This window comes from Myotis nattereri (assembly GCF_964212035.1).
Source record: "Myotis nattereri genome assembly, chromosome: 12".
In the NCBI taxonomy this organism is placed as follows: Eukaryota; Metazoa; Chordata; class Mammalia; order Chiroptera; family Vespertilionidae; genus Myotis; species Myotis nattereri.
The window spans coordinates 36,081,417-36,106,648 of NC_138087.1; the positions used below are offsets into that span (position 1 = coordinate 36,081,417).

General features: G+C 37.0%; 1 protein-coding gene across 1 annotated transcript in view; it reads left to right on the forward strand.

Moving 5' to 3' along the window:
* The window catches only part of RFX3 (regulatory factor X3), a 277,450-nt gene extending 257,379 nt beyond the window's left edge, over nt 1–20,071 (forward strand). The window contains exons 16-18 of the mRNA XM_081103228.1: nt 13,139–13,201; nt 14,151–14,193; nt 17,983–20,071. Of these exons, the coding sequence (XP_080959354.1) occupies nt 13,139–13,201; nt 14,151–14,193; nt 17,983–18,221 (345 nt within the window). The 3' untranslated portion in view covers nt 18,222–20,071. The remainder of the gene's footprint in view (nt 1–13,138; nt 13,202–14,150; nt 14,194–17,982) is intronic.
* Nucleotides 20,072–25,232: the final 5,161 nt, after the last annotated feature.

The following is a 25,232-nucleotide window of genomic DNA, read 5'->3' on the forward strand; positions in this document are numbered from 1 at the left end:
GTACTACTTTGTCATGTTTTACGGATGAGCAGCTGAGATTCAAGTTGGAAGCTAAGACACAGATTAGATTATTACATATCTAAGTGGTAGAGATCTGGTTTGAATACTCAGATTTTCAGAGCCTTGCTTCTGACTAGATGTGAAGAAAAAACTCTCCTCTTTAGAATTTTTAGATAGCAAGCAAAATGTCTTATTTCCAACAAATGTCTAAAAGCTAAAACTTTGAAGTTACTATAAACAAGGGTTTGTTAATATAATTAGGAATAAATGCAAATGCTCAAATGATTCAGCATGGTTCATTTTGTTGTGTTGAATTGGGGCACTTGAGGTCTTGCAGGATTATACCAGGTAAGGCAACATTACAGATTACACACAGCAATAAAGAAGTTCCATATATGTGCTTATTTAAATTTAAAAAGTGAAAATAAGTGTATTAGATGCATTTCCTAGTTTAATAAATACACTATTAAAGGTATAAGTTTAAAAATATACTTCAAGGACCTCTCTAAGTATTCTAATATAAATAAAGTATATGTTAAGCATTCAGAATGTAGGTTAAACTATTCCTCTTCTTTAAAATCTCTATGTATGCTGATCTGTGTGTGTGTCTGATGTTCATTAATGGTGCTTGTGTTTAAATGATGCCAGTTGTTTAGGTGTGAGATTTGATGGTGCCCTTAGTGCCTCTTTCTCCTTAGTTCTTTATAGACGCCTGGTCGCAAAATGCCCAGTTGGTGTGTGAATTAAGTATTGTAAAATTTCTCAACTCAGGGCTCAAAACTTCTGAAATAGACATACCTTCTGGTATATTTCATACATTTGCCATCCACCTCATATGCTTCAGGACTTATTTAATAGAATGATCAGGATAATGATAACAAGGGTTCTCATTACCAGCTTGTGGCCTCTCCTGATGGTTGGCCTTTGCTTTCCTGGCATCTCTAGGGAACAAAGGCAGTGGTCGTGAGCCAGGTGTGAAGACTTAGCAGCCTTCTCATATGCTTGTGCAGGCAGCGCTGGCTCACCGGAATGAAAATGAAAATAGCCTTATATAGTTGATACTACTAACTAATAATTCTAATAGGCAATATTTTCCCCACTATGTGTAAACAGTATTTGTAAGTATGACATTATTAAATGAGGTGAAAATATGAATAAGAACCTATGTCATAAAATAAAGTATGAAATACTTTCTGTAAAATCAAAGATCTGAGTACACCTCTTGATTTCTTTGCTTACTATCCCCTTACCCAACTTATAGGAAAATCCTTTGAGCTGCCTTTGCTCATTCATTATTTAGCGTAGGCCAATTAAGGCTAATTTTATACTTTTGATCTCCCCATACAACATTGATGCCTCAAACATACATTAACCCTGGATAGACCAGTTGGCATGGCCATAATATCATATCTAAACTTTCTTGATTCTTGGGAGAAGAAGAGAATTCAAGAAAAAAGAATTCTGTTTATCCATGTGTTACATTAAGCTATCCTAGAGGTCAGATTGAAGGTAAAAAAAGGTGGTTTTCATGTTGAGGTTCAGTTGCATTCTTAGTCCCATAGGTGACTTCCCTTCACAAATGTCAAGTCCAGAGTACCTGTGTACACCGTGGAGCAACACCTGAAAAATCACCATTACCCCTAGTCACAACAAGTGATTTTCAATCATCAGTAAAAACAACCACAAAACAATAATTGTCACTATTTATTGAGAGCTGTTGTACACTTAATAAAATTAAACTGTTGATCTGTCTGCTAATGATACTACAATCTGTAAATGATACTGCAATCCTCCCTGGTGATCATACTGGATACCTGAATGTCATCTTTCACAATTCTTTCTATCTGGTCTCCCATATCCAGCCAATTACCACGTCTGCTCCTTACCACCACCCCGTAGAGCAGTCAGTATCATCTTATGAAAATATAAAACTGATTGTGTTACCTGCACTTAAACCCTTCAGTAGCTTTCTCTTCTGTTAGTTAAGAAACAAACTCTTCCCGTGGTACAGAAGGTCTGGTCCTGACTCTGATTAAACCTCAGCCTCCCACTTACTACTCCCGTTATAATCACTGTATTCTTTCCTCTGATCTTATTCACCAAGCTTTTCTCATCATTGGACTACTGTATAAATGGTTCTTTCTACCTGGGACTCTGCCCAACTCTTCCTTGCCCCCAACCTAACTCCTACTTCATATCTTTTTTTTATTGTTTAAAGTATTACAAATAGTAGTACATACGACTCCTTTTCTCCCCATTGACCTCCCCCTGGTCTCCCCTACCCCTCAGCACATGCCCTCACCCCCTTCCAGTGTCTTGTGTCCATTGGTTATGCTTATATGCATGCATACAAGTCCTTCGGTTGATCTCTTACCCGCCCCCACCCACCCCTGCCTTCCCACTGTAGTTTGAGAGTCTGTTCAATGCTTCTTTGCCTCTGTATCTATTTTTGCTCATCAGATTATAATGTTCTTTATATTCCACAAATGAGTGAGATCATGTGGTATTTACCTTTCACTGACTGGCTTATTTTCTTAGCATAATGCTGTCCAGTTCCATCCATGCTGTTGCAAATGGTAAGAGTTCCTTCTTTTTTACAGCAGCATAGTATTCCATTGTGCGGATGTACCACAGTTTTCTAATCCATTCATCTGCTGATGGACATTTACGCTGTTTCCAAATCTTAGCTATTGTAAATTGTGCTGCTATGAATATAGGAGTGCATATATCCTTTCTGATTGGTGTTTCTGTTTTCTTGGGATATAGTCCTAGAAGTGGGATCACTGGGTCAAATGGCCATTCCATTTTTAATTTTTTGAGGAAACGCCATACTGTTTTCCACAGTGGCTGCACCAGTCTGCATTCCTACCAGCAGTGAAGGAGGGTTCCTTTTTCTCTGCATCTTCTCCAGCACTTTTCATTTGATGGTTTGTTGATGATAGCCATTCTGACAGGTGTGAGGTGGTACTTCTCGTTGTTTTGATTTGCATCTCTCAGATGATTAGTGACTTTGAGCATGTTTTCATATGTCTCTTGGCCTTCTGTATGTCCTCTTTTGAAAAGTGTCTGTTTAGGTCCTTTGCCAATTTTTTGATTGGATTGTTTATCTTCTTTTGTTAAGTTGTATGAGTTCCCTGTACATTTTGAGATTAAACCTTTATCGGAGATAACATTGGCAAATATGTTCTCCCATGCGGTGGGCTTTCTTGTTGTTTTGTTGATGGTTTCTTTTGCTGTGCAGAAGCTTTTTATTTTGATGTAGTCCCATTTGTTTATTTTCTCCTTAGTTTCCATTGCCCTAGGAGCTGTATCAGTAAAGATATTGCTATGACAAATGTCTGCTATTTTGCTGCCTCTGGCTTTTTCTAAGATTTTTGTGGTTTCCCATGTTATGTTTAAGTCTTTTGTCCATTTTGAGTTTATTTTTGTGTATGGTGTAAGTTGGTGGTCTAGTTTCATTTTTTTGCATGTATCTGTCCAATTTTCCCAACACCATTTATTGAAGAGACTGTCTTGGCTCCATTGTATGCTCTTGCCTCCTTTGTCAAATATTAATTGAGCGTAATCGCTTGGGTCGATTTCTGGGTTCTCTGTTGTGTTCCACTGATCTATGTGTCTGTTCTTCTGCCAGTATCAGGCAGTTTTGAGAACAGTGGCTTTGTAGTATAGCTTGATATCTGGTATTGTGATCCCTCCAACTTAGTTCTTTCTCAGGATTGCTACAGCTATTTGGGGTCTTTTTTTATTCCAGATGAATTTTTGGAGAGTTTGTTCTAGGTCTTTGAAGTATGCCGTTGGTATTTTAATGGGGATTGCATTGAATTTATAGATTGCTTTGCATAGTATGGACATTTTAATGATGTTGATTCTACCAGTCCATGAACAGGGTATAATCTTCCATTTGTTTATGTCTTCCTCTATCTCTTTTTTCAGCGTCCTGTAATTTTCTGAGTCCAGGTCCTTTCTCTCCTTGGTTAAATTTATTCCTAGGTATCTTAATTTTTTTTTTTTTTGGTGCAATAGTAAATGGGATTTTTTTAAATTTCTCTTTATGTGAGTTCATTATTGGTATAAAGAAAAGCTATAGACTCTGGATGTTAATTTTGTATCCTGCTACATTACCAAATTCATTTATTAAGTCTAGTAGTTTTTGATGGAGTCTTTGGGGTTTTCTATGTACAATATCATGTCATCTGCAAATAAGGACAGCTTTACTTCTTCTTTTCCAATTTGAATGTCTTTTATTTCTTCTTCTTGTCTCATTGCTATGGCTAGCACTTCCAGTACTAGGTCAAAAAGGAGTAGTGAGAGTAGGCATCCCTGTCTTATTCCTGTTCTTAGGAGAAATGGTTTTAGTTTTTGCCCATTGAGTATGATGTTGGCTGTAGGTTTGTCATACATGTCTTTTATTATGTTGAGGCATGATCCCTCTATTCCCACCTTGTTGAGAGTATTTATCAAGAAAGGGTGTTGGATTTTGTCAAATGCTTTTTCTGCATCAATGGATATGATTATATGGTTTCTATCTCTCAGTTTGTTTATGTGATGTATGACGTTTATTGATTTGTGGATTTTGTATATCCTTGCATCCCTGGAGTAATTCCCACTTGGTCATGGTGTATGATCTTTCTGATGTAATGCTGGATCTGATTTGCTAGGATTTTGTTGAGGATTTTAGCATCTGTGTTCATCAGAGATATTGCCCTATAATTCTCTTTCTTTATAGTGTCTAGATAAAGATAAGGTTTTGGGATTAGGGTAATGCTGGCTTTGCAGAAAGCTTGGAAGTGTTCTTTCCTCTTGAATTTTTTGGAATAGTCTGAGGAAGATAGGTTTTATTTCTTCTTTGAATGTTTGCTAAAACTCCCCTGTGAAGCCATCTAGTCCAGGGCTTTTGTTTGTTGGAAGTTTTTTGATTACTGCTTCAATTTCCTCCATAGTTATTGTCCTATTCAGGTTTTCTTACTTCATATCTTAAAAATCAGTTTTAGGGAGGGCCAGTTCCCCCAGGCTACCTTAGATCTATTCTTTCTGATTTCTACTTTTATTCTAGAACTACACAATAGAGATTGCATGGTTCTTTGTATAATTTGTGTAATTAAAGATTTAATGCCTGGAAATAATGTAGGACTTTGAGTCAGAATGACTAAATTTTACTTAATTTATAGTGGTATAATCTTGGGCAAATCATGCTTACTTATGTTGAACCCCAGGACTTAGCGCTGCTTTACTTTTTAAAACATACATAGTCCATTAATATATTTATGGGATCTGTAAATTGTGATTGCTCATAAAAGGATTTTTCTAACATTTTCATAGTTAATCTATTGTAATTAAATTGTCATAATTTATATGTATTTAATATTATTTCTTTTTTTGTTTTTTGTTTTGTTTTGTTTTTCTTTTCAAAAGTATTTTATTTTATTTTTTTATTTATTTATTTTTATTTTATTAAATCTTTTTTGTTCAGATTGTTACATTTGTTCCTCTTTTTTTCCCCCATAGCTCCCCTCCACCCAGTTCCCACCCCACCCTCTGCCCTTACCCCCCCCCCACCCCCACTGTCCTCATCCATAGGTGCACAATTTTTGTCCAGTCTCTTCCCGCATCTCCCACACCCCTTTCCCCCCCAAGAATAGTGAGTCCATTCCCTTTCTATGTCCCTGATTCTATTATAATCACCAGTTCATTCTGTTCATCAGATTATTTATTCACTTGATTCTTAGATTCACTTGTTGATAGATGCATATTTGTTGTTCATAATTAGTATCTTTACCTTATTCTTCTTCTTCCTCTTCTTAAGGGATACCTTTCAGCATTTCATATAATCCTGGTTTGGTGGTGATGGACTCCTTTAGCTTTTCCTTATCTGTGAAGCTCTTTATCTGACCTTCAATTCTGAATGATAGCTTTGCTGGATAAAGTAATCTTGGTTGTAGGTTCTTGGCATTCATCACTTTGAATATTTCTTGCCACTCCCTTCTGGCCTGCAGAGTTTCTGTTGAGAAATCAGCTGACAGTCATATGGGTATTCCCTTGTAGGTAACTGAGTTTCTTTCTCTTGCTGCTTTTAAGATTCTCTCTTTGTCTTTTGCTCTTGGCATTTTAATTATGATGTGTCTTGGTGTGGTCCTCTTTGGATTCCTTTTGTTTGGGGTTCTCTGCGCTTCCTGGACTTGTAAGTCTATTTCTTTCACCAGGTAGGGGAAATTTTCTGTCATTATTTCTTCAAATAGGTTTTCAATATCTTGCTCTCTCTCATCTTCTGGCACCCCTATAATTTGGATGTTGGTATGCTTGAAGCTGTCCCAGAGGTTCCTTACATTATCTTCATATTTTCAGATTCTTTTTTCATTTTGCTTTTCTGGTTGGGTGTTTTTTGCTTCTTCGCATTTCAAATCTTTGCCTTGATTCTTGCGCTCCTCTGGTCTGCTGTTGGGAGTCTGTATAATATTCGTTATTTCAGTCCGTGTATGCTTATTTTCTAGTTGGTTCTTTATCATAACATCGAGGGTCTCATTAGATTTCTTGTAGATCTCAATAACTTTATCGGCGGCTTCTAGACAGTTCTTGAGAGACCTTAAAAGTGTGGTTCTGAACTCAATATCCTCCATTGACAGTTTTGTCCTGTTTCTTTGTCTCCGCATTTTTTATGCTTTCTTGGTGCATCCCCTAGTGGTCTTTGTGCGCAGTCTTGTTGTAGTTAAGCCTTGATTGTTGTAGTTAATACTAGGGGGATTTGACCTCCAGGCCAACTGGCTGTGAGAACCAGCTGTGTTTGCAGTGGGAAACTTCTGTCCTCTAGGGAGGTGCTAATCTAGCCTTTGCCTGAGGCTATCTGGCAAATGGTTCTGCACAGGGCTTGGGCAGGGCGGGTCACACAGGATCAACAGAGCAGGTGGAGGGAGCAGTTATGGCTGCTCTCAGTCCCGTCCCCGGAGGCTCTGCCTCTCAGAGTCCCAGCAACCGCTGCAAACCTCAGAGAGAAAGCTGCCCTCGCGCTCCGACCGATGCCAGACAGTCCCGCTTCTCCCGTTTGAGTCTGGGTCCCTAGAGACTCACCCAGAACTGGAGCTCAGAATCTGAGCCTCCCTCCCGATTGAAAACGACAACCGCGCCCTCAGCTACCAGCCCGCTCCGCTCGTACCTCCGCACCTTTGTATTTTCCGCACTGCGCCTCCTCTGAGCCTCATATGCTGTTCTCTTTCCTTCTAGTTGAAGAATTTCCCCTCAGCCAGTCTTCCTGTGGTTCTGGGCAATGTCCGTTCCGTCTTTTAGTTGTATTTTTGAAGTGGTTGTTCGAGGCAGCTAACTCCGGTGTTTACTATGCCGCCATCTTGGTTTCCTTGGCACCATAGCTTTTTAATTTTTATTTTAAATTCTATTTAATATTATTCCTAAGCCTACTCTATAACCAACTTTTTGAAATAAAATTGGAACCCAAAACATGGCTTAATTTTTAACATAAATATGAAAAGATAATATTTTAGTAATATTTTTTAAGGAAAAAATCCCTTAAGGATTTACCATCAAAAGAAAAATGTCTCCCTAGCCAGTTTGGCTCAGTGGGTTGAGCATTGGTCCTTGGATCGAAGGTTCCCAGGTTCGATTCCGGTCAAGGGCACGTATCAAGAGCATGCAGGCTCAATCCCCAGCCCAGGTTGAGGCATGTACAGGAGGCAACCAATCGATATGTCTCTCTCACATCGATGGTTCTCTATCTGTGTCTCTTCCCCTCCCTGCCACTCTCTCTAAAAATCAATGGGAAAATATTCTCAGGTGAAGATTAACAAAACCAAAAAAAAGAAAAGAAAAATGTTTGGGGTTCATCCAAATTGATGTACTCAAAGTAGAAGGGGGGCGGGGGGCGGGTCTTCAAAACCTAAAAACTAGAAAAGAGCAATAGTAATTCAACAGGCAAGCTTTAGGGTAAAATTTAAGTGGAAAAAGTCCAATTTGATAGAAATAAAATCATGGTAAATGAGGGTGAATGCTTAAAGTAAAACCAATGAAAACTAATAAAAATTAACTTCAGTGAACATTCAGTGCAACCAGGAAATACACAGATAATGTACCTGTGCAATGGGAGACTGGTACAGACTATTTTAAAGGCTTGAATCATTGTGAAAGTTAAAAATCATGTGCAGGAAAGGAAACTCTCTTGGAATAGTGGTAGCTGGAAAAATGTAATGCACACTAGTCAAAAATTACATTATTATTTGTAATACAACTTATTATTATTTATTAATATTTTTAATTGAGGACTGGCCTTGTGCTAGGTGTTTTACATTCTCATTTAATATTCACCATAACCTTAGAAGAGATGTGTTAGGGTCCCCATTTCACCCATGAGGAACATAGGTGGAAAGTTGCCCAAAATTAGAACTAACAAGTGGTGGAACTAACTAGAGAAAGGAGGACTTTCTCACTACAGATAGTCAAATGGCCTCAATCTACATTTTAATTTTTCACCATATAGATTGTTTGGAGACAGATTCAGAATAGGGACTAATTTATTCATACAACACAGCTCCCTACAAAGCACCCACACTCACAATCTTACACAAACCAGATGCCTACCATGTAAGCTTTCATTATTTTCTTCCAGGCTTCTTTTCTCTGCATTGCAGGGTGCATTGTTATAGTCCTACCACCTCCTCCTTTCCACTTTTTGTTAGTAGACATTCAGAATATGCTACTTGTAAAGGTTTTCTTGTTATAAAGAGAACACGTTTTCACACCCCAAATCCTATTGTCTCTTCAGTTAGTCATTTCCAAAAAATAGAGGTGATATAATAAAAATTAAGGAGTACCTGTGTATTGTATTAAACTAATGCCATAGTTTCCTGTTGACAGTGGCTTTATGGAGCACCAAAGTTTTTAAATCCAGCCAGTTTTATTTCCATAAAGGATATACTGGCAGGCCCAACCCTGATATTTGCAGGGCCTACGGCTCCCTTATGTCTAAATATTTTTAAAGTTATGGAGCAATTATAAGTAAAAACTATTCTGTCCACCTAGGTTGGTAAATGTATCTTGATAACAACTTGGAAGGCTGAGTTTAAATTTAAAATTCTCTGGCTCCTCCTAATTCTACTTTTCTCCTCAAAAGCAACTAAGCCTGTATTCTTACTTCACTTGAAATGATATAAAGGTACATAATTGCATTCATTACTGTGTTCTCGGGGGCAGAGGCGTGCAAAAAAGCCTCAACAGAATCATGGAAATATGCTACCTATGTACAGAGTGGCCAACAGCGACTGTAGGGCAGAATTTGCTTTGGTGTGAAGCACACTGGCAGAAATTGTGGCCATCTTAGAAGTCTTCAATAAAATTGTTTGGAAATACATAGAAAAGACCACTTACAGGGGGAAAAAATAACCAAGGAACATAAGATTTTACCAAATGCAACATTAGCATTCCTTGAAAATTTTATAAAATTGGAAATCATTTTAAAGTCTGTAACTATTTTTCCTCAGTTGTGAAACACTGTACTGAAGCTAAATATAAAACACTTTGATTAATTTGATTCTCATTTGGAAGACATTTAAAGAAAATAATAATGCTCTGAAATCCCTTACAATTGAAATTTCAAGATGTTTCTCTCCACCATCAAAAACATCCAAAATAGTTGCTGCCACCTGATCCTTTTCCCATCAGTTTTACTAACCTTGGTTAATAGAACTGAAATTATAAGAGAATGTGCAGCTACATGGACTTGTAAAATTCAGAACATGACAAAATTCAATATAAGTGAAGAATGCTCAGAGATTAGAATAGGGCCAAGATGTTCAAAATCTGCATGTGAACAACCTTTCTTGTGGCTATAGGGAAAGTTTTAAAGAGCCTTATTCCTTCACTGACGTCTCAAAAGAGCAGAGAGCAGCAGTTGGTGACACCAGGGTTTGCATTCATCTGAGCTCATCAACTGTTTCTAGTTGTGTGTTATTTCCACTCTGACACACACACACACACACACACACACACACACACACACACACACACACAGCCTATCTATGCCTTGGTCAGTACACATAAACCTTCAGCCCTAGATTGAGTTTATAGTGTCAACAACCTTAAGTCAGAGCCTAAGGACCATTTTCGTTCTCAGGCAGAACTGCTTGTAGTCCTACTCAGCTTTTGTCTTCAAAACTCAATGGTCAGATACTATTTATATAAAGTCCTAGAATTTCATTTAACTGTAAAGCCGTAAGATGGGGGCTTTCAAAATGAAGTATTCCATTCTATTTTGACTTTTATGACATTCCCTATTTTTTCTATGTAGAATTTTAATTCCTACATACATCAAAGGCCATATGCTTTCTAACTCCAGAGCACATTTAAAATCCCTTGATTTATATTCTTTAGAACATACATTTCATTATCTTCCTCCCTCCCTCCCTCCCTCCGCTCCCTCCCTTTCTTCTTCCCTGCTACCTCTCTCCTTCTCTCCCTCCCTCCCTCTCTCCATCCATCCCTCCCCCTCTCTAATTTCTAAAATGAGGATCACAATGTCTGGTCTCAAATCTAACACCACTGTATTTCTTACATAATTTTAGACAAATCAATTAATTATTTTCAGTGGCTGTAAGATGAAACCTAAGTTCTCTACCTTGCCAAATTTATAAGCTTTTATGTGAGTATGAAATGAGGAGGCAAAGTCATTCATTTGGTATTTATTCAGCCTTTAATATCTGTCAGGAGCTGTTTATCAGATTCTGGGATATATTTATGAAGAGGACAAATAAGGTCCCTACCCTTGTGCACTGGCATTGGGATTGGGAAGACAGTAGGTGAAGAAGCAAAGTCAGGGTTACACCTTGTGGTAGGTGCTTTGAGGAAAGTGATGGAGAATGACAGCAACAGTGATACTTAGGGCTGTCAGGAAAAGCCTCTGAGGAAGTGACTTTGAGAAAGTGACACTCGAGGTCATAATATATGAGAGGAAGCTTGCTGTGTACTGAGCCATGAAAGTGCGTTATCAGCTGTAGGATGTTACCTCCGTGAGTAGTAGCCCCTGCTGGTCCCCTGTGCAGTAGGGAAGTTAGAAGGCAACAACAGATTTTAGATTGTCCTATTTCTGGAGCTATAACTGTACAGTGATCTCTGTACTTTCTTATGAACCTCCATTTTTTTCATCCAAATCATTCATATCTTCCTCCTCTTCTGTTTCTGGTTTGTGCTAGCTTAACCTCGGGACTTGTCACTATTCCCTGTCTGTGACACTTCCTAGCTCAGGCTGCTCTCAGTCCTCCCTATCACTGTTCCTATACTTCCTTCTGCTCCAAAACTCCCTGCAACTGAGTTCTCTTTCTAATGACCCTATAATTCTAAAACCTTCTCAAAGGTTTCCAAGGTTGCCTCCCTTATGGCAAAACTACCTATCCTTCATAATATAAGCAACTGGCTGGCACAGTGCCTAGCACATAGTAAGTTCTAAATAAATATTTATTGAATAATGAGTGAATGACTGATTCTCTTCATCTTACTCAGTCTACCTATAGGATTAAAGGGTTTTTTTCTTAATTACATGTATATTCTTTTCTCACATGTAAAATGCATGAAAAACCTTTATCTTCAGCTATATAGAATAACAAAATCTTACTCCTCATTCACAAGGTATTTTAACTTTAAATCTGCTCTCTCTATTTGCTGTACAGGTGGAATTTTGTCATTGATCCTAGAGATGCCTAGAGACTGACAGTGTCCCTAAGACTTTTTTATAGTGTCCAGCACACAGTGTATGGCACAGCACACAGAATTTAGTATAACAGTCCATAAGATTTCAGTTGTTTGGGCTTTTATTTTTAGCATCCTGAATAATCAGATATATCCATTTAGATTAAGCAGAAGTTTTCTATGGAAAAATCTTTGTATTGAGGAAGTTGTCATAGTTTCAGTTAAGCAGCAACTAAAAAGTGTTTCTTTTAAAGCAGTTTTTCAAGTATGTTCAGAGTTTTGTTTTCACATTATATAGTATTATTGTTCATTAATGGCAATAATAATTTAGTCTCAAAAACTTTGAGATTTGTCAAAAACAAATGGAATATTCACTTTTCATAGGTATAGAGGTATGTTTAGAATAGGGTTGGGGAACCTATTTTCTGACAAGGCCCATTTGGATATTTATAACATCCTTCTCAGGCCATACAGAATAATCAGCTTAAAAATGAGCCTGCTATATTCGTCAAACATTTAATTAACTCACCCCGAATGCCTGGGCAGGGCCAGACCAAATGATTTTGCAGACCTTATGACGCCCGTGGGCCAGATGTTCCCCACCCCTGGCTTTAGAATCATCACTGCCAACTTGTTTCCAGAATTGCATCTTAAGTGTTAAAGTATTTATTTCAAAAAAATAAAAATCTTATATTACATCAATTAGATATAACTTATAAACAATCCCTTAGTTTTAGGCATTCTGTTTATAGCTCTAAAATTTTTAAATAATACCAAAAATATAGTCTCATTGATTTTTATTGTTGCTTGTATTGTATACTTTAATTCAAGAAATTTTATGTAACTTTCACTCTGAATGTTTTATTTTGACTAATATAAGGTTCTGAGCCATGTGATCAGGGCTGACTTTAGAACAACAGTTCAGTGTTTATGGCTTTATGCTTGTTTCCCTGTGGGATGTACCTATAAAGTAATGAATGGGACAGTCTTCCTAACAAACATACTAGGAGCCAAGTATCAGAGAGGCCCTTGTCCCCTTCAAATCAGTCACCTCGAGGGCTACACTGTTCCAGTAACACTGCTGTAACATAATAGTGTTAAGAAATAATAAAGACTATGCTAAGAAATAATGAAGACTAAAATGACATTATTCTGAATAGATCGTAGATTGTAACAGATGAATTTGATCTTGGTGAGTAATCAGAAATCATCCCAGCACCAGCTGCAGTGAATGAAATTTGGAGGCCTGTTTGGAGTTACAACTGGATGTAAAAATAATAAGATGGACTTTCTTGAATAATACATAAACTAACTCTTGAAAATGTCAAAGAGAAATTCCAGAACTTTGGACCTTGGAATAAATGTATAACTCCCAAGGTAGCTACTATAAGAACAGTACATGTTTAGGTTAAAAAAATGTGTATGTTTGCAAAATAAGATCAGTTTTATTACTTTATAGACATACCTTGTAGATGAAAAAAATACTTCTATCATGGAACTCTTTATAAGCAAACTTCCGAATGTAAGTAGAATTTCTGTCTCACCCTATCTGAGTCTGTTGAGAAATCTGAATTTCTAATAATGACTTACTCTGAATCTTTAGCTTTAAAAAAATATATAATGTTTTCCATTTAAAAAATGGATGAATTTAGGTTTTACGTCACCATTTTCTGATTAGCTCTGTTTAGTTTGCTCTTCAATTTTTTATTTAGTATATTATGTTCATCTTTGTCCACCCTGAGACTCTCAGAATGTATGTTCCCATTGTAAAATTATCATCAAACTCGTGAATGGAGATAGAAAATAAAGCCTAAGCTGAAGGTTAGACCTTGTTCCATATTATTTTAAACTCTGTTTGGTTGGCATTTGGAACAGTCAGATGCCTTTCTTTGTTAAAAGTGGAACCCTATTATCTTACTAAGTAAGAACAGCAACTTACAAAAAGAAAAGCCTTTCTATAAAAGTAAATACTCTCAACTTTGGAGCTCCTATTATGTTTTTCATTTCAACTAATAAAAGCTTGAAAATCAGAATTCAACCAACCAGCTGGGCCATGTTTTTCTCATGTCAACTCCAGGTGGACTCGTGGATGTGGACTGGGCGTGGACCTGCAGCGTGCGCTGCTTCATGGGGCCTTTCCACACTGATCCCACCACGTCCGCACTCACCCAAGCTGTCAGGCCCCTATTTCCTGCTGCTGCGTTGAAATAATAAAAGTAAAATGGAGTGTGGACGGCAGAGAAAATTGGTAGCCTTTTGCAGGGAGACTAAGACAGCTAAATTGTGACACAATTTAAACTGTTCAAATTCGACAAGTTTGATTGAAAAATTGCATGACCTGTGTAGTTAGAGAGCAAAACGGTCACTAGTTTATAGTTTTAAAAAGTCACAGGGCGCTGTGTTTACCGCAGACCGAGAATATTCCTTTATTCGGCCTGGTAGTAATTGTTGCACAAATGCCTGTTTTGCAGTTTGGCGATTTAAATGCTGTGTCTCCTGGAAATCTGGATAAAGGTAAGAATTTAAAATAATGTACATTTTTAAAGACTTTATTTGACTGGGAAATTCTCACAGAGGAAAATGTAGCGTATGTGTCTGGCACTCTTACTCTGTGGAAACAGCATACAGTCCTAGGTGAGTATGGCTGTGATGTCTTCGGAATTCTTCATTATTTCTCCATTTCTGTGCTTTCTTTATGGGAGGTGCCTTAAGTACAAGAAATAAATTTAAACACAGTTACAAGCTCATTTTGGCTTTTTGCCTGAAGTTTGTTTTAAGTTCATTATTTCTGACCATCTGCAGAGTCCTAGAGAAATGGCATAAAAGTTGCTTTAAATATCTGTATTCAAGGCCTATCAGGCAAGGAAAAAGATTCCTCAGCCTACCTATCGCCACTCCACACTTCTCAATGGAAAAGGAACTCAGAAAGAGCCGTGATGTTTACTGGAGAAGCAAGATCAATCGTGGTGTAGATGGAAAGGATAACGCACATTCTCTTTAAATTATAATACCAGCATCACCACTCTAATATGACAATAGGACATATATTCCTGAAGAAACTCTTGCTCTACAAAACCACAGAGTGAAAGGACTATGGATTAGGGGTGGGGGGTGGGGAGAAGGTTGGAATAGAGCACACAGCAGCAGAAGAAATCCTTTAGAAAACCAGCCCAGTTTTTATAAAAATATAAAATTTCTAATAAACAAGCACAGTAGAAAATGTAGACCTTTCTTCAAAAAAACTAAGAAGTGAAGATAGCTTGAGGTTTTAAAGAATTGAGTTCTGGAGTCAGGGACAAAATGCACAAAGACAGGTGAGAATAACACAATTAGCCCTTCCAAGCGCAGCCAGAACCAGTGGGGAAACCAAGGCAAGAGGAAGGACTTGGGGAATCTGCACATGAGTGCAGTGCTGTTTTCTGGAGCAGCCTGTCCTCGGGTACTCATTGTCCAGCTTCTGACCCTCCTTGGCGGTGCAAAACATTAATGTGCCAGGGAAGGTCACCTTTGAATCCATGTCACTCCCATGTTGAACTCCTGTCAGGCAATTGTGGGTCCATTAATTCCTGTTAGAGGAACATACACAGTAGCAAAGCAGGAGAAGTGGAAAACGATAGCCCCAAAATATTGTTGCTGTACCTATGTACTCTATAGGATTAGCCAAGTAACCCTCAGGAAGATAAATCAATTATGAGATGATACGAATTTGTAATTGAAGAGCCAGAATGGTGCCAGTTGAAGCCCATGTCCAGCATACAGCCATCCTGATAGCACACTGACACCAAAGCCGTGTAACAAAAAATTTGTTGTTTCATCCCTGCGTGCCCACAGGTGCAGTAGGAGTATGGCTACTTGGCTAAACACTGAATGGCAGCCCTTCTCCTTTGTAAAGTGCTAAACCAAGTCTTCAGTCCACTCCAGTAGCACCTGATGTTAATTTTTCTGTACCAAATGTCCATAATCGATAGTAGGTTTCTAGATGATGTCTTGGAATCTATTGATGCATAAAATGTCTATGGACTTGCCCTTAGGGACTGGAGAAAAGGCTTGCTTTGTAGCCTATCCAAATGATCCCTGTCACCCCTAGTGACCTGCACAAAAGTGGCCTGGAGCACTGGAGTTTGGTCCTGTCCACCACCTACAGTCCTGTCCATTTCTGCCCAAAACAGGTAGAGAGAAGGGTTTTGCTCATTCCCTCTTCACCTGCCTACCTGCTGGAAGTTTTTATTTTCCTTTCAGTGCTGGGGTTTATTTTTTATTTTTTATTTTTTTTTGCTATTATAATTTTGACACTATTTCTCAGGCACAGGAAAGAAGGTAGAGAGGGATCTGAGAAGCAATGCAATTTTACCTCACATTCTTGGAATGGCTCTCTGGTCCCATTCACCCTCAGACATGATGCTTCTTGAGATATAGCTGAACTGTGGCATAATCAGAGCCTAAGGTTTGAATGTAAAAACTTCAAGACTTTTTGTTGGCTCTTTCCACAAAAATGAGATATTTAATGTTTTTCCTGATAATGAAAGTAGTATTAGCTCTGTATAAAAATTCCAAGTAATACTTGAGAGTGAAATTTCAAAGTCACAACCCTAAGAGACTACTGCCATTAAGAATTTTGTGAGTTTCCTTCTTCTTTTGTTTATATATAAACAACTGCATCAACAAAATGCAAAGTATCATACACGTGTTTTGATTATTACCCTCTTGATAAAGCAAATGTCTACCAAATTTATCCTCCACGCAGCCAACCAGCCCTTCACATGAGCTTGTTCTAACATCTGTTATCATCAAGTCCATTTTCCAAAGCAAAAAGGTAGCCGTATAAAATAGATGGGCCAGAAGGTCTCTTGCCACACAAGTTCTTCTGTGTTTACAGTTTAGGGATGCATTACAGACGTCATTCCTGTCAGTACATCTAAACTCAGCCTTTTTCATTACATACACCGCTTCTCAGGAGATGCTGCTCCTGGCAGCTGTGCACTGCACCACGCCACGTGGAGGTCACTGCGACTCCCACTCAGTTCTCTCTGGAACCATCTTTGCCCCGTTGATAACAAGAGAGGAACATTCAGGGCCCATTTATGTTGAGAGCTGCATTCGCAGGGATTGATGTGGTAGGTGTGCCCCAAGTGGTAACACTAGACTCAACCTTAGAAAGAGTTCAACTTAATCTGACCAAAGAGCTACTTGTACATGACAGAAGAGAATAACATGAAGATTTGGTTCAGTTTCTACAAGTGACTAGAAGTCAAAAGTATAACAAGTGTAGATATATTTTAATTATCGATGAGCTATTTTATGTGATTATGCCTTCATTTTTTTTTTTGGTAAACAGTAAAACATGTTGAAGGTGAACTAAAAAGATTTTTAAGGCAAAAATTATATTCCCCGCTGTTTAAAAGTGGTCACTTCTGAAAAGGCATTCTCTATACTCCTCGGAAGGGAATCTCTCACAGCAATAAAGCTGTGTGAGCATTTTCTCTCTCTACTTTTGAATTTTAACTGTGCTGCTGGAAAACATTAAATGGTATTCCATTCTAATGATGTTTTAGTTCATATAAAGTGTATTAAAATTTGGAGAGACCAGTGACTAATACATTTAATTTCCAGAAATGAATACCTGTCTTAACAGTGAATATCAGTGTTGCCAGGAATGGAAATCCATTGTGCATTGTTAATTTGATACTTCTGCCTTAGTCTTTATAATTTTTGGCAATAAGAATTAAGAGCCTATTTAATATTGTCATCTATACTATTTGTGCTCACCAAAAGTCTTTACAGCAACCCATGCTTGTACCTGATATATGTCATCACCAGTCTCACCTACACTAATATCAACACGTAAAATTTATATCTAAGTATAGATTTTTGGAGGAGACTGAAGTTTTTCTCCCTCACTTCTTCTTTTTTTAGTTAGCATTTTTCACCTCAATACATTCCCCAAATGCCAACAGTGTATTAAAGTGACTACTTCATGAAGACACAACTTATGCCAAACTACTTAATACAAAAACGTTAGGAAATTCCAAAGGTCTTTTTAAGTTTTGGAGTTATTAAAAGTATTAATCACAAACTAACCCTGAATAAATTACCTTTATCATGTTTGAAAGAATTATGGATGCATTAACTGATCTTTGATGCAAGTGAAATCCACGGAGAGGAAAACCTATAAGCTTTGTCCCCTGAGAAGAGCTAAGAAGTTGCTTTCCTAATGCTCCATATTAACGTGTTTCTAAGCACAAGTTGATTGCCATTTTCCAGTATGTCTTTTGGTAATGGTCGTGGCATTATTTGTTTGTGCAGATGAAGGCAGTGAAGTGGAAAGTGAAATGGATGAAGAACTAGATGACTCTTCAGAACCTCAAGCCAAGCGAGAGAAAACGGAGCTGACCCCGGCGTTCCCGGTGGGTTGTCTGCAGCCTGTTCTCGAGAGCAGCGTGCAGCCCAGCCTCCTGAATCCCATCCACAGCGAGCACATCGTCACAAGTACTCAGACTATCAGACAGTGCAGCGCGACAGGCAACACTTACACTGCGGTCTAAAGAATATTAAAGCGTATTTTTCCAGCTAACATTAACCCTATTGATATTGGGCTTAAGTTAAGAAATTAATAAGCCTGAAGGTCGACTGTTGTCAAATTCTATCTGTGCTGAACATTACCTTTTTGGAGTTGTGAAATGGAATGGGTGTATGTATTTTGCCAGGTCTTTTTTTTTTTTTTTTAAACGTAAACAAATTATTTGCCTCTTAATAAGAGGGTTTTTTCTTTAGTTTTGGGTGTCAAGAAGGATTTTTACAACACTTAATATTTTTTTTCTTATAATTAAAAGTAATTTACATTTTTGTAGCTGAAAATATTTTATTGTTGATTGTTAGTCTTGGTGTATGATTTCATGTGTGAGTTTTTAATTAGATGCACTTCTGTGAAATATCAAAAGAAATGCATTTTTTATTTACACTGGAGGCATGCCCATTTGGCAGCAGATGCATCAAATTTGCTTTTGAAAGGTGCTTTTCATTGGGCCGAACCACAAGACACTATTTTGATAGCATTTTGGAGTATGGAGAAAGAATACAGAGCATTTTTATGATAGTGCTAGAGGGTTGGGAAGGTCATCTATATTTCTCTGAAGAAAAATTGAGCTGTGCATTTATCAGTTCAGAGTAAATGACAGAATTGCCAGAGATTATGCTAATATGTACATAATTTGTGTACATAATGATTAAATCATGTTAATGCAAGCTTCCGTTAAACATTGAATTTTAACTGTTATTTGCATACCAATTCCTCTGTTTAATGACTACTGATTCTGTATTTGGGACCACTGCACAGATGCGTTCTGCTGTTGAGTGGGGCTGTTATAGTTAGAGACTGAAGCTGAAAATGACTTGACTTTTTTTTTTAAGTGTACATGCTACTTATGCTGAGCTGGACATACAGGAAACCATTCCATTTGGATGACTTTCTTTTATTCCAGGTCTTTTTCCTAATAGTAGTTCAATATGCTGCTATTATAAGAGAAAATTTATAGAATGCAAGGAATGTAGCAACCTGCATATCGTTCTTTCGTTCAAAAATATTTCCTGGTTTCTAAAGTATGTGGATTTAAATTTTAAACAGAACCTGAAGGCAGTGTAACTGGCACGCCATACTGTTGCTTATCTCCGATTCTGTAGGATTTGGATAGGTGGCTTGATGGACCAGTGCCGCTGAAGAATGTACATCAGGGATCATCGTACCTCGGCTATAACATGGTGCCTTAAAACAGAACTGAAGCTAAGGTTTAGTAAGGCTTATTTTGTTCCTGTAAATTCCTCTTCAGTCCATTTGACAAGCTGTGCCTGTCATTGTCAGATTCCCGAAGTAAGGACAGGTTACATGTTCTTCAAAGGAAATTTAGGGCAAACAAAGCAAAACAAAAAGACGAAAAAATCAGTTTCCCTCTTTGAGTGACCACGAACCTATTTTTTGTTCTTAGAGCTGAATAATACTTGATTATAAGTTAGATTGCTTAAGGGTATGGAGTAGCAGGCTAGTTTTAATCACCAACTTGTTACATAAAACATATATATGTTAGACCATTCTTATCTAGTTATAATTTAAGAAAGTTAAAATAAGCAGGTACTTATTGAAGTGCATCTTTTCAGTCTCCGTGTTTGTCTGTGTGTCTTGGTGTCTGTGTCCACACGCACACACGAGTGCCCACGGGCAGAGTCAGCTACCACAGCAGAAGGTGAGATCCAGGAGTGGATACACCATCCCCATGTTAATTTACATGAAGAGCCAACGTCCTTTTAAGCACTCAAATTATTAACAACAACAAAAACAGGCACATCTATTCATTTAATTCATTCTTAAAAAGCTAATAAGCAAAAATAAGTACATAAAGCCAAAAAAAAAGGGAAAGCACAAAATTATTTACAGATTATTAATGAGACCTATATGAAATTCAAGATGTTTATCTTTCCAGTTTTATTGGGGTGAGGGTGGGGGGTGGAAAGAAGAGGGTGAGCCAATCTGTAAAGTTAAAACTACCAAATGGCTTATTGGGTAATACGCAGTCTATTTCAACTGTTGTTGCTCAATTGCCTTAGACTACTCAGATAACTGAGGTCAACAGGTTTCTTCAGTAAACATTAAATGCATTAGATGTAATTTTTTTAATTGATTCAAATTTTGTATTATACAGCTCATACTAGTATATTCAAAAGTCTTTTGCTGGCTTATTGCCTTTATCTAACTATCATTTAAATTATCACCTCCCTTTTCCTCCCAAAAGGCAATGAATTTGTACCATCACACACACACACACACACACACACACACACACAAAGGCAAACCAGCAAGCAAGACCCCTTAAGCTGCAAAGACCATGTATCTACTTCATTGTGCATTAGGAAACATGGACAGGTACATTTAAATCAAAAAAACTGAAAAGGAAAAAACCCCCACACTCTTTGTTTTGACCCTCCTTTCTTGATTTTTCACTTTCCTAACCCTTTCCACTACACCCAGAAGTATGCTATATTTGTATTGGACCAAATGTATTTACCGGTATCATCTTGCTTATTGAACAATTTTAAATATATTTATTATAATTGTTTCCTTTAATTTAGTGTTGGATATATTTGTTTTGTTAGAGGAATCTGATAATAATGGGCATACAGTGGGGCCTTGACTTACGAGTTTAATTCGTTCCGTGACGGAGCTCGTAACTCAAATTACTCATATGTCAAATCAATTTTCACCGTTACAATGACACGTGATGCTGGGCTGATGTTGTGGCATTCACTGTGACGTTTGCTGCGCCAACTAGCGGTGGGGTGTCTGAAGCTGGCTCGTAACCCGAATTTTAGCTCGCACCTCAAAGCAAAAAATTGACCGAGAGACGACTCGTATCTCGAAAAACTCGTTAGTCGGGACACTCGTAAGTCAAGGCCCCACTGTATTTAGATTAATGAAAATTAGAGACTGGGGATCCTCCAAGGTTCAACATTTCTTCTAATTGTTCATGGTTTGTTCTAAATTTAGATCAGGAATTAATATTATTATATTTCAGCGTGACTCACTAAAAATATTCTGATCTCCTTTATGAATACAGTTAGGAACATAAATTCTTTGTGACAAGTAAAGATAGTTCTGACCCATAGACAAATAATATCTATGATCTATGCTACTTCCTGTTATTTGAAATCCACAGTAAGACACATACACACATATACAATCACAAACAAAAATCTTAACAATTTTGAACTTGAATTGTGAAATGTTTTACAAAATAAAAACATCATAATTTATACCTTTGAGCAAATTGGAGCAACCACATTTATTGCATTTATTAAACATTTTTATTTCCATTTTTCAGTCATTGAAACTGACTTTTTAAAATAACATTAGACACTAATACAATAAGTTTATTAACAAGTGACCAGGACAAATTTTAAGAACTTAATGTTTCATGGCATTATAATCAAACACTAGTCCTGAAAAATATCTGTATAGACCAAGTGATAAACTTTCATTGAGGAAAAATGTGAAGAAGGTATGTTGGCTATTTTTAAGTTTCAGAAAAAGTATTTCCATATAATAGGATCAAGTATCAATAGTATAGTTTGATCTTCGTGTATTAGTATACATCTCCAAAATATTTACATTCCTACAGCCCATGAACAAGAGGCTGAAATGGGTGAACTGTCCACTTGGACCCAGTTTAAAAACAATTTTTGGATATTAAGTGGCTGGTCACTTTTTCAGGATTTTCATCCAAACTATGTTTAGACTGACTGTATAAGTCTTGCTGCCTTTTCAGAAATCTGCTTTCCTTTTTGTGCTTTTTTCTTGTACTGTATAGCACGGTTCATGCACCTCTCTTTAGATGGTGTACTTTAAAAACAAAAATAAATTTTAGAAAATGGTTTTAACACTGCATAACTAAAATTAGTAGTGTGCAACGTTGACTGCCTTTGATGTGTAGTAGACGAGTGAAAATGAACATGTTCTTGTAGAATGCTGTCAAAATCATTCAGGAATGAACACGGTTTCATTACTGTAATCATGAACCTTTTTACATGAATGCACTTTCTAGAAGTGCTAAATGTGATGCATTTTCAAAGTTTAAAAAATCCTTCAGATGATATATTTGAGATGTCTAAAATAATGCTGTGCTTGAAACATTTGTGTAAAAGAAAAAAAGATGTGTGTCACTGTGATGCTGGTCCTCCCTGTGTGGACAGAAGTAGAAAGTAAAAAAACTTTGGCAAGTCACCTTTGTGTACAATTTGAGGCAGTGGTTATATTAAAAAATTGACCTTTATGATGACCTCCCTTCCCCCAAATTCTTGGTGAGACAGTAACCACCACCAAAAAATCAAAATCAAACCCTGTGATTTGTATGAATCACACAGGACATGAGGGAGAGAGGTTGACATGCAGTGAAAATTGGGCTTGTCACTAGATCAGATCAACCTCCATGTATATGGTTAGAACAAATCAACTAATGGAACCCTAGTATTTCTGCAAGTTTGATTATTTTTAAAAAAATAACTGGAATAGAAGCATTAAATCAGTGCTTAGTTCTAGTGTTAGAAACCCCTTTGATGTAATGCCTTGTATTAACCCTTTGAGCATTGTAAGATATACAATGGGGGACAAAAGCCTTTCAGATCCTTTATTTAGACTTAGACCGGTAAAATATACTCTATATCCAAATGTCTAATTATGCTGGTTTTTTTAAAGGGGGGGTAGGAAGAGAAAGTGTTTTTACGCTGAACACTTGCATTTTATATACGACTCTTAATTTTCTTCAAGAGGGCTTGATATATTTATTCCCAAATATTCACTGCCATCTAAGTAAGTGTACTGTTTACAAAAATAAAAATAAAAATCAACTTTTCTAGTATCACAGCATGACTCTAGAAAAGGACGACCACACATGGGCCCGTGGACCCATGTCAGACCGATTTCTGCACATTGAAAGTACCTAGATTGCCTTTAAAAGGTATGATAAAGAAAGGGTTACATTTCCCCCCGAAACAAGAAAGATTTCATTTATTTAGCTTTAGAAAGTACAATTGTAAATGAAGCCTTAGGAAGAAACGAGTTCGAGTAGCTAAAAAAAAGCTGAACTCTTTGGGGGCAGGTAAGCTGTTTGGAGTTAGATCTCTCATAACACATTGTTTGGGAATTTCATACAGGGCATAATTTAATCTATGCTCCAAAACTTTAATACTTTGTCAAAAAAATTATATAGAGATAGAATGGAGAGCAAAAGCACTTGATTCGAGCTCATCTGATGCTATGACTACTGCTTCTGATACCTGGAAACGCCAGTCTGCTCACACAATTGCTGACTCTGTTCACGGGCGCTCTGCGTGCACTGGACTCCTTTGTCCCCTGCCTGATGGAACACGAGAGCAGTGCTGTCCGCAGACGTGCTTGCGCTGCCCTGGCCGGGCACAGATAAAAGCGTAACCTATTCCAATGCCTGGTGAAAGGACATCCATAGCCTAGTGCAAGTTTGCCGTAAACGTTGCTTTTTAGGCAGTTTAGGAGGTCAAACCATGCAAATTACTCATGTGTTAACATGCAATACTCAAAGGGTTTTAATTTAACTCTCTTTTTTTGAATTCTTCATGATGATTTACTGTAAATGCTTCTCAGTTTGCATGCTCTGATCATTGCTGCTAGTGATTTTACGTGCCAGTAGACCTGAGTTTAGTTTACCAATTTTACTTAAATAGTAAAAGCCACTTACAAAGTGACTGCCTAGGATTTTTTTTTCTTTTGTTTGAAGTAATTGGTAATATGTCATTTACAAAAAATGTGTTTTGTCTCTTATTGGTTCTGGTATTTGATTCTTTTTTTCCCTCTTTCCTTTGTTTTTTAAATAAATTATGATGTTGGGATTGGAAGCCCTGAGTAATGAAATCTTTGGTAAGAATTGTTTATGTAGCTCAATAATGAGGACAACAAATCTTTGTTAGAAGAATTATGATTCTGGGGAGGAAAGAAAAAATAAAAACCCCCATTGACTGTTGATGACCAAGTAAATTTTTCCTTGAATGAATTAATAGTTTTGAACAAATGATTGCCTTGTTTTAACCTGCTAAACACAATTTTAAATGACCCAATAAAGGAGGTATTGAATTTTATGCATTTAAAAAGCATCTTTTGTACCAAAGCAAATTTTTTTCTCTACTCATCTGCATCATCAATTGGGACCTATGGTGGTGACCAATGTGTTGGTTACAGAAACTTCAAGTGAGTGCCTTGAGAAAACTGGGAAATTTGTGCCTGGGGTGGTAAACATTTAATTAGGTTCATTGTAGTGCTTACCAATCAGTAATTCTACTATCACTCAGGGCTTTCGTACCTTCTAGGTAAAACTCCTTTCATTGCGTTTTTTTAAAATACTGTGGTTTTTTTTTTAAGTGCCATCATTTAAATTTCACTTAGTAAGTGGCAGATTTCATTATTCAGTCCCACAAGCACAGAAAACATAGTAACACTAGGAGATATTGAACATTTATTTTACAATCGACTGAATATATTATGTAAATGAGGTAAGCAACTTTTGTAGAGATTGTATGTGTGAGATAATGTAATGTTCTTTTCCAGTTTTTGGACTACAGTTGAATAAACTTTTTAATTATTTAAAAAACATCTTTACCGAATAACATGTGATGGTTTTTTGTATAATGTATTTGATTTTGTAAATACGTATTTCCTGATGTGATTTTTGTGAGAAATGCTAAATCTTTTAGTATATCATGTCCTCTCAAGATTGGCAGGAGCTAAATAATAGTTTGTGGGCGATTTGTATTGTGTACTGTATAATAACTGGGGAACTTTTATAATTATAAAAATATATATTAACTTTTAGTGTGTTGTTTAAACAAATGACTGGAACATACTAAAGATATTAGTAGGATTTTTCTGAATATTTCAGACTTGAACTCAGGCTAGCTTTCTTGTGTTTTTCAAAACAAAATGGTGTCTTGTCTTTTAAAATCAATAAATTTGTTTCCTTGTTACAAATACATTTGAAATGGCT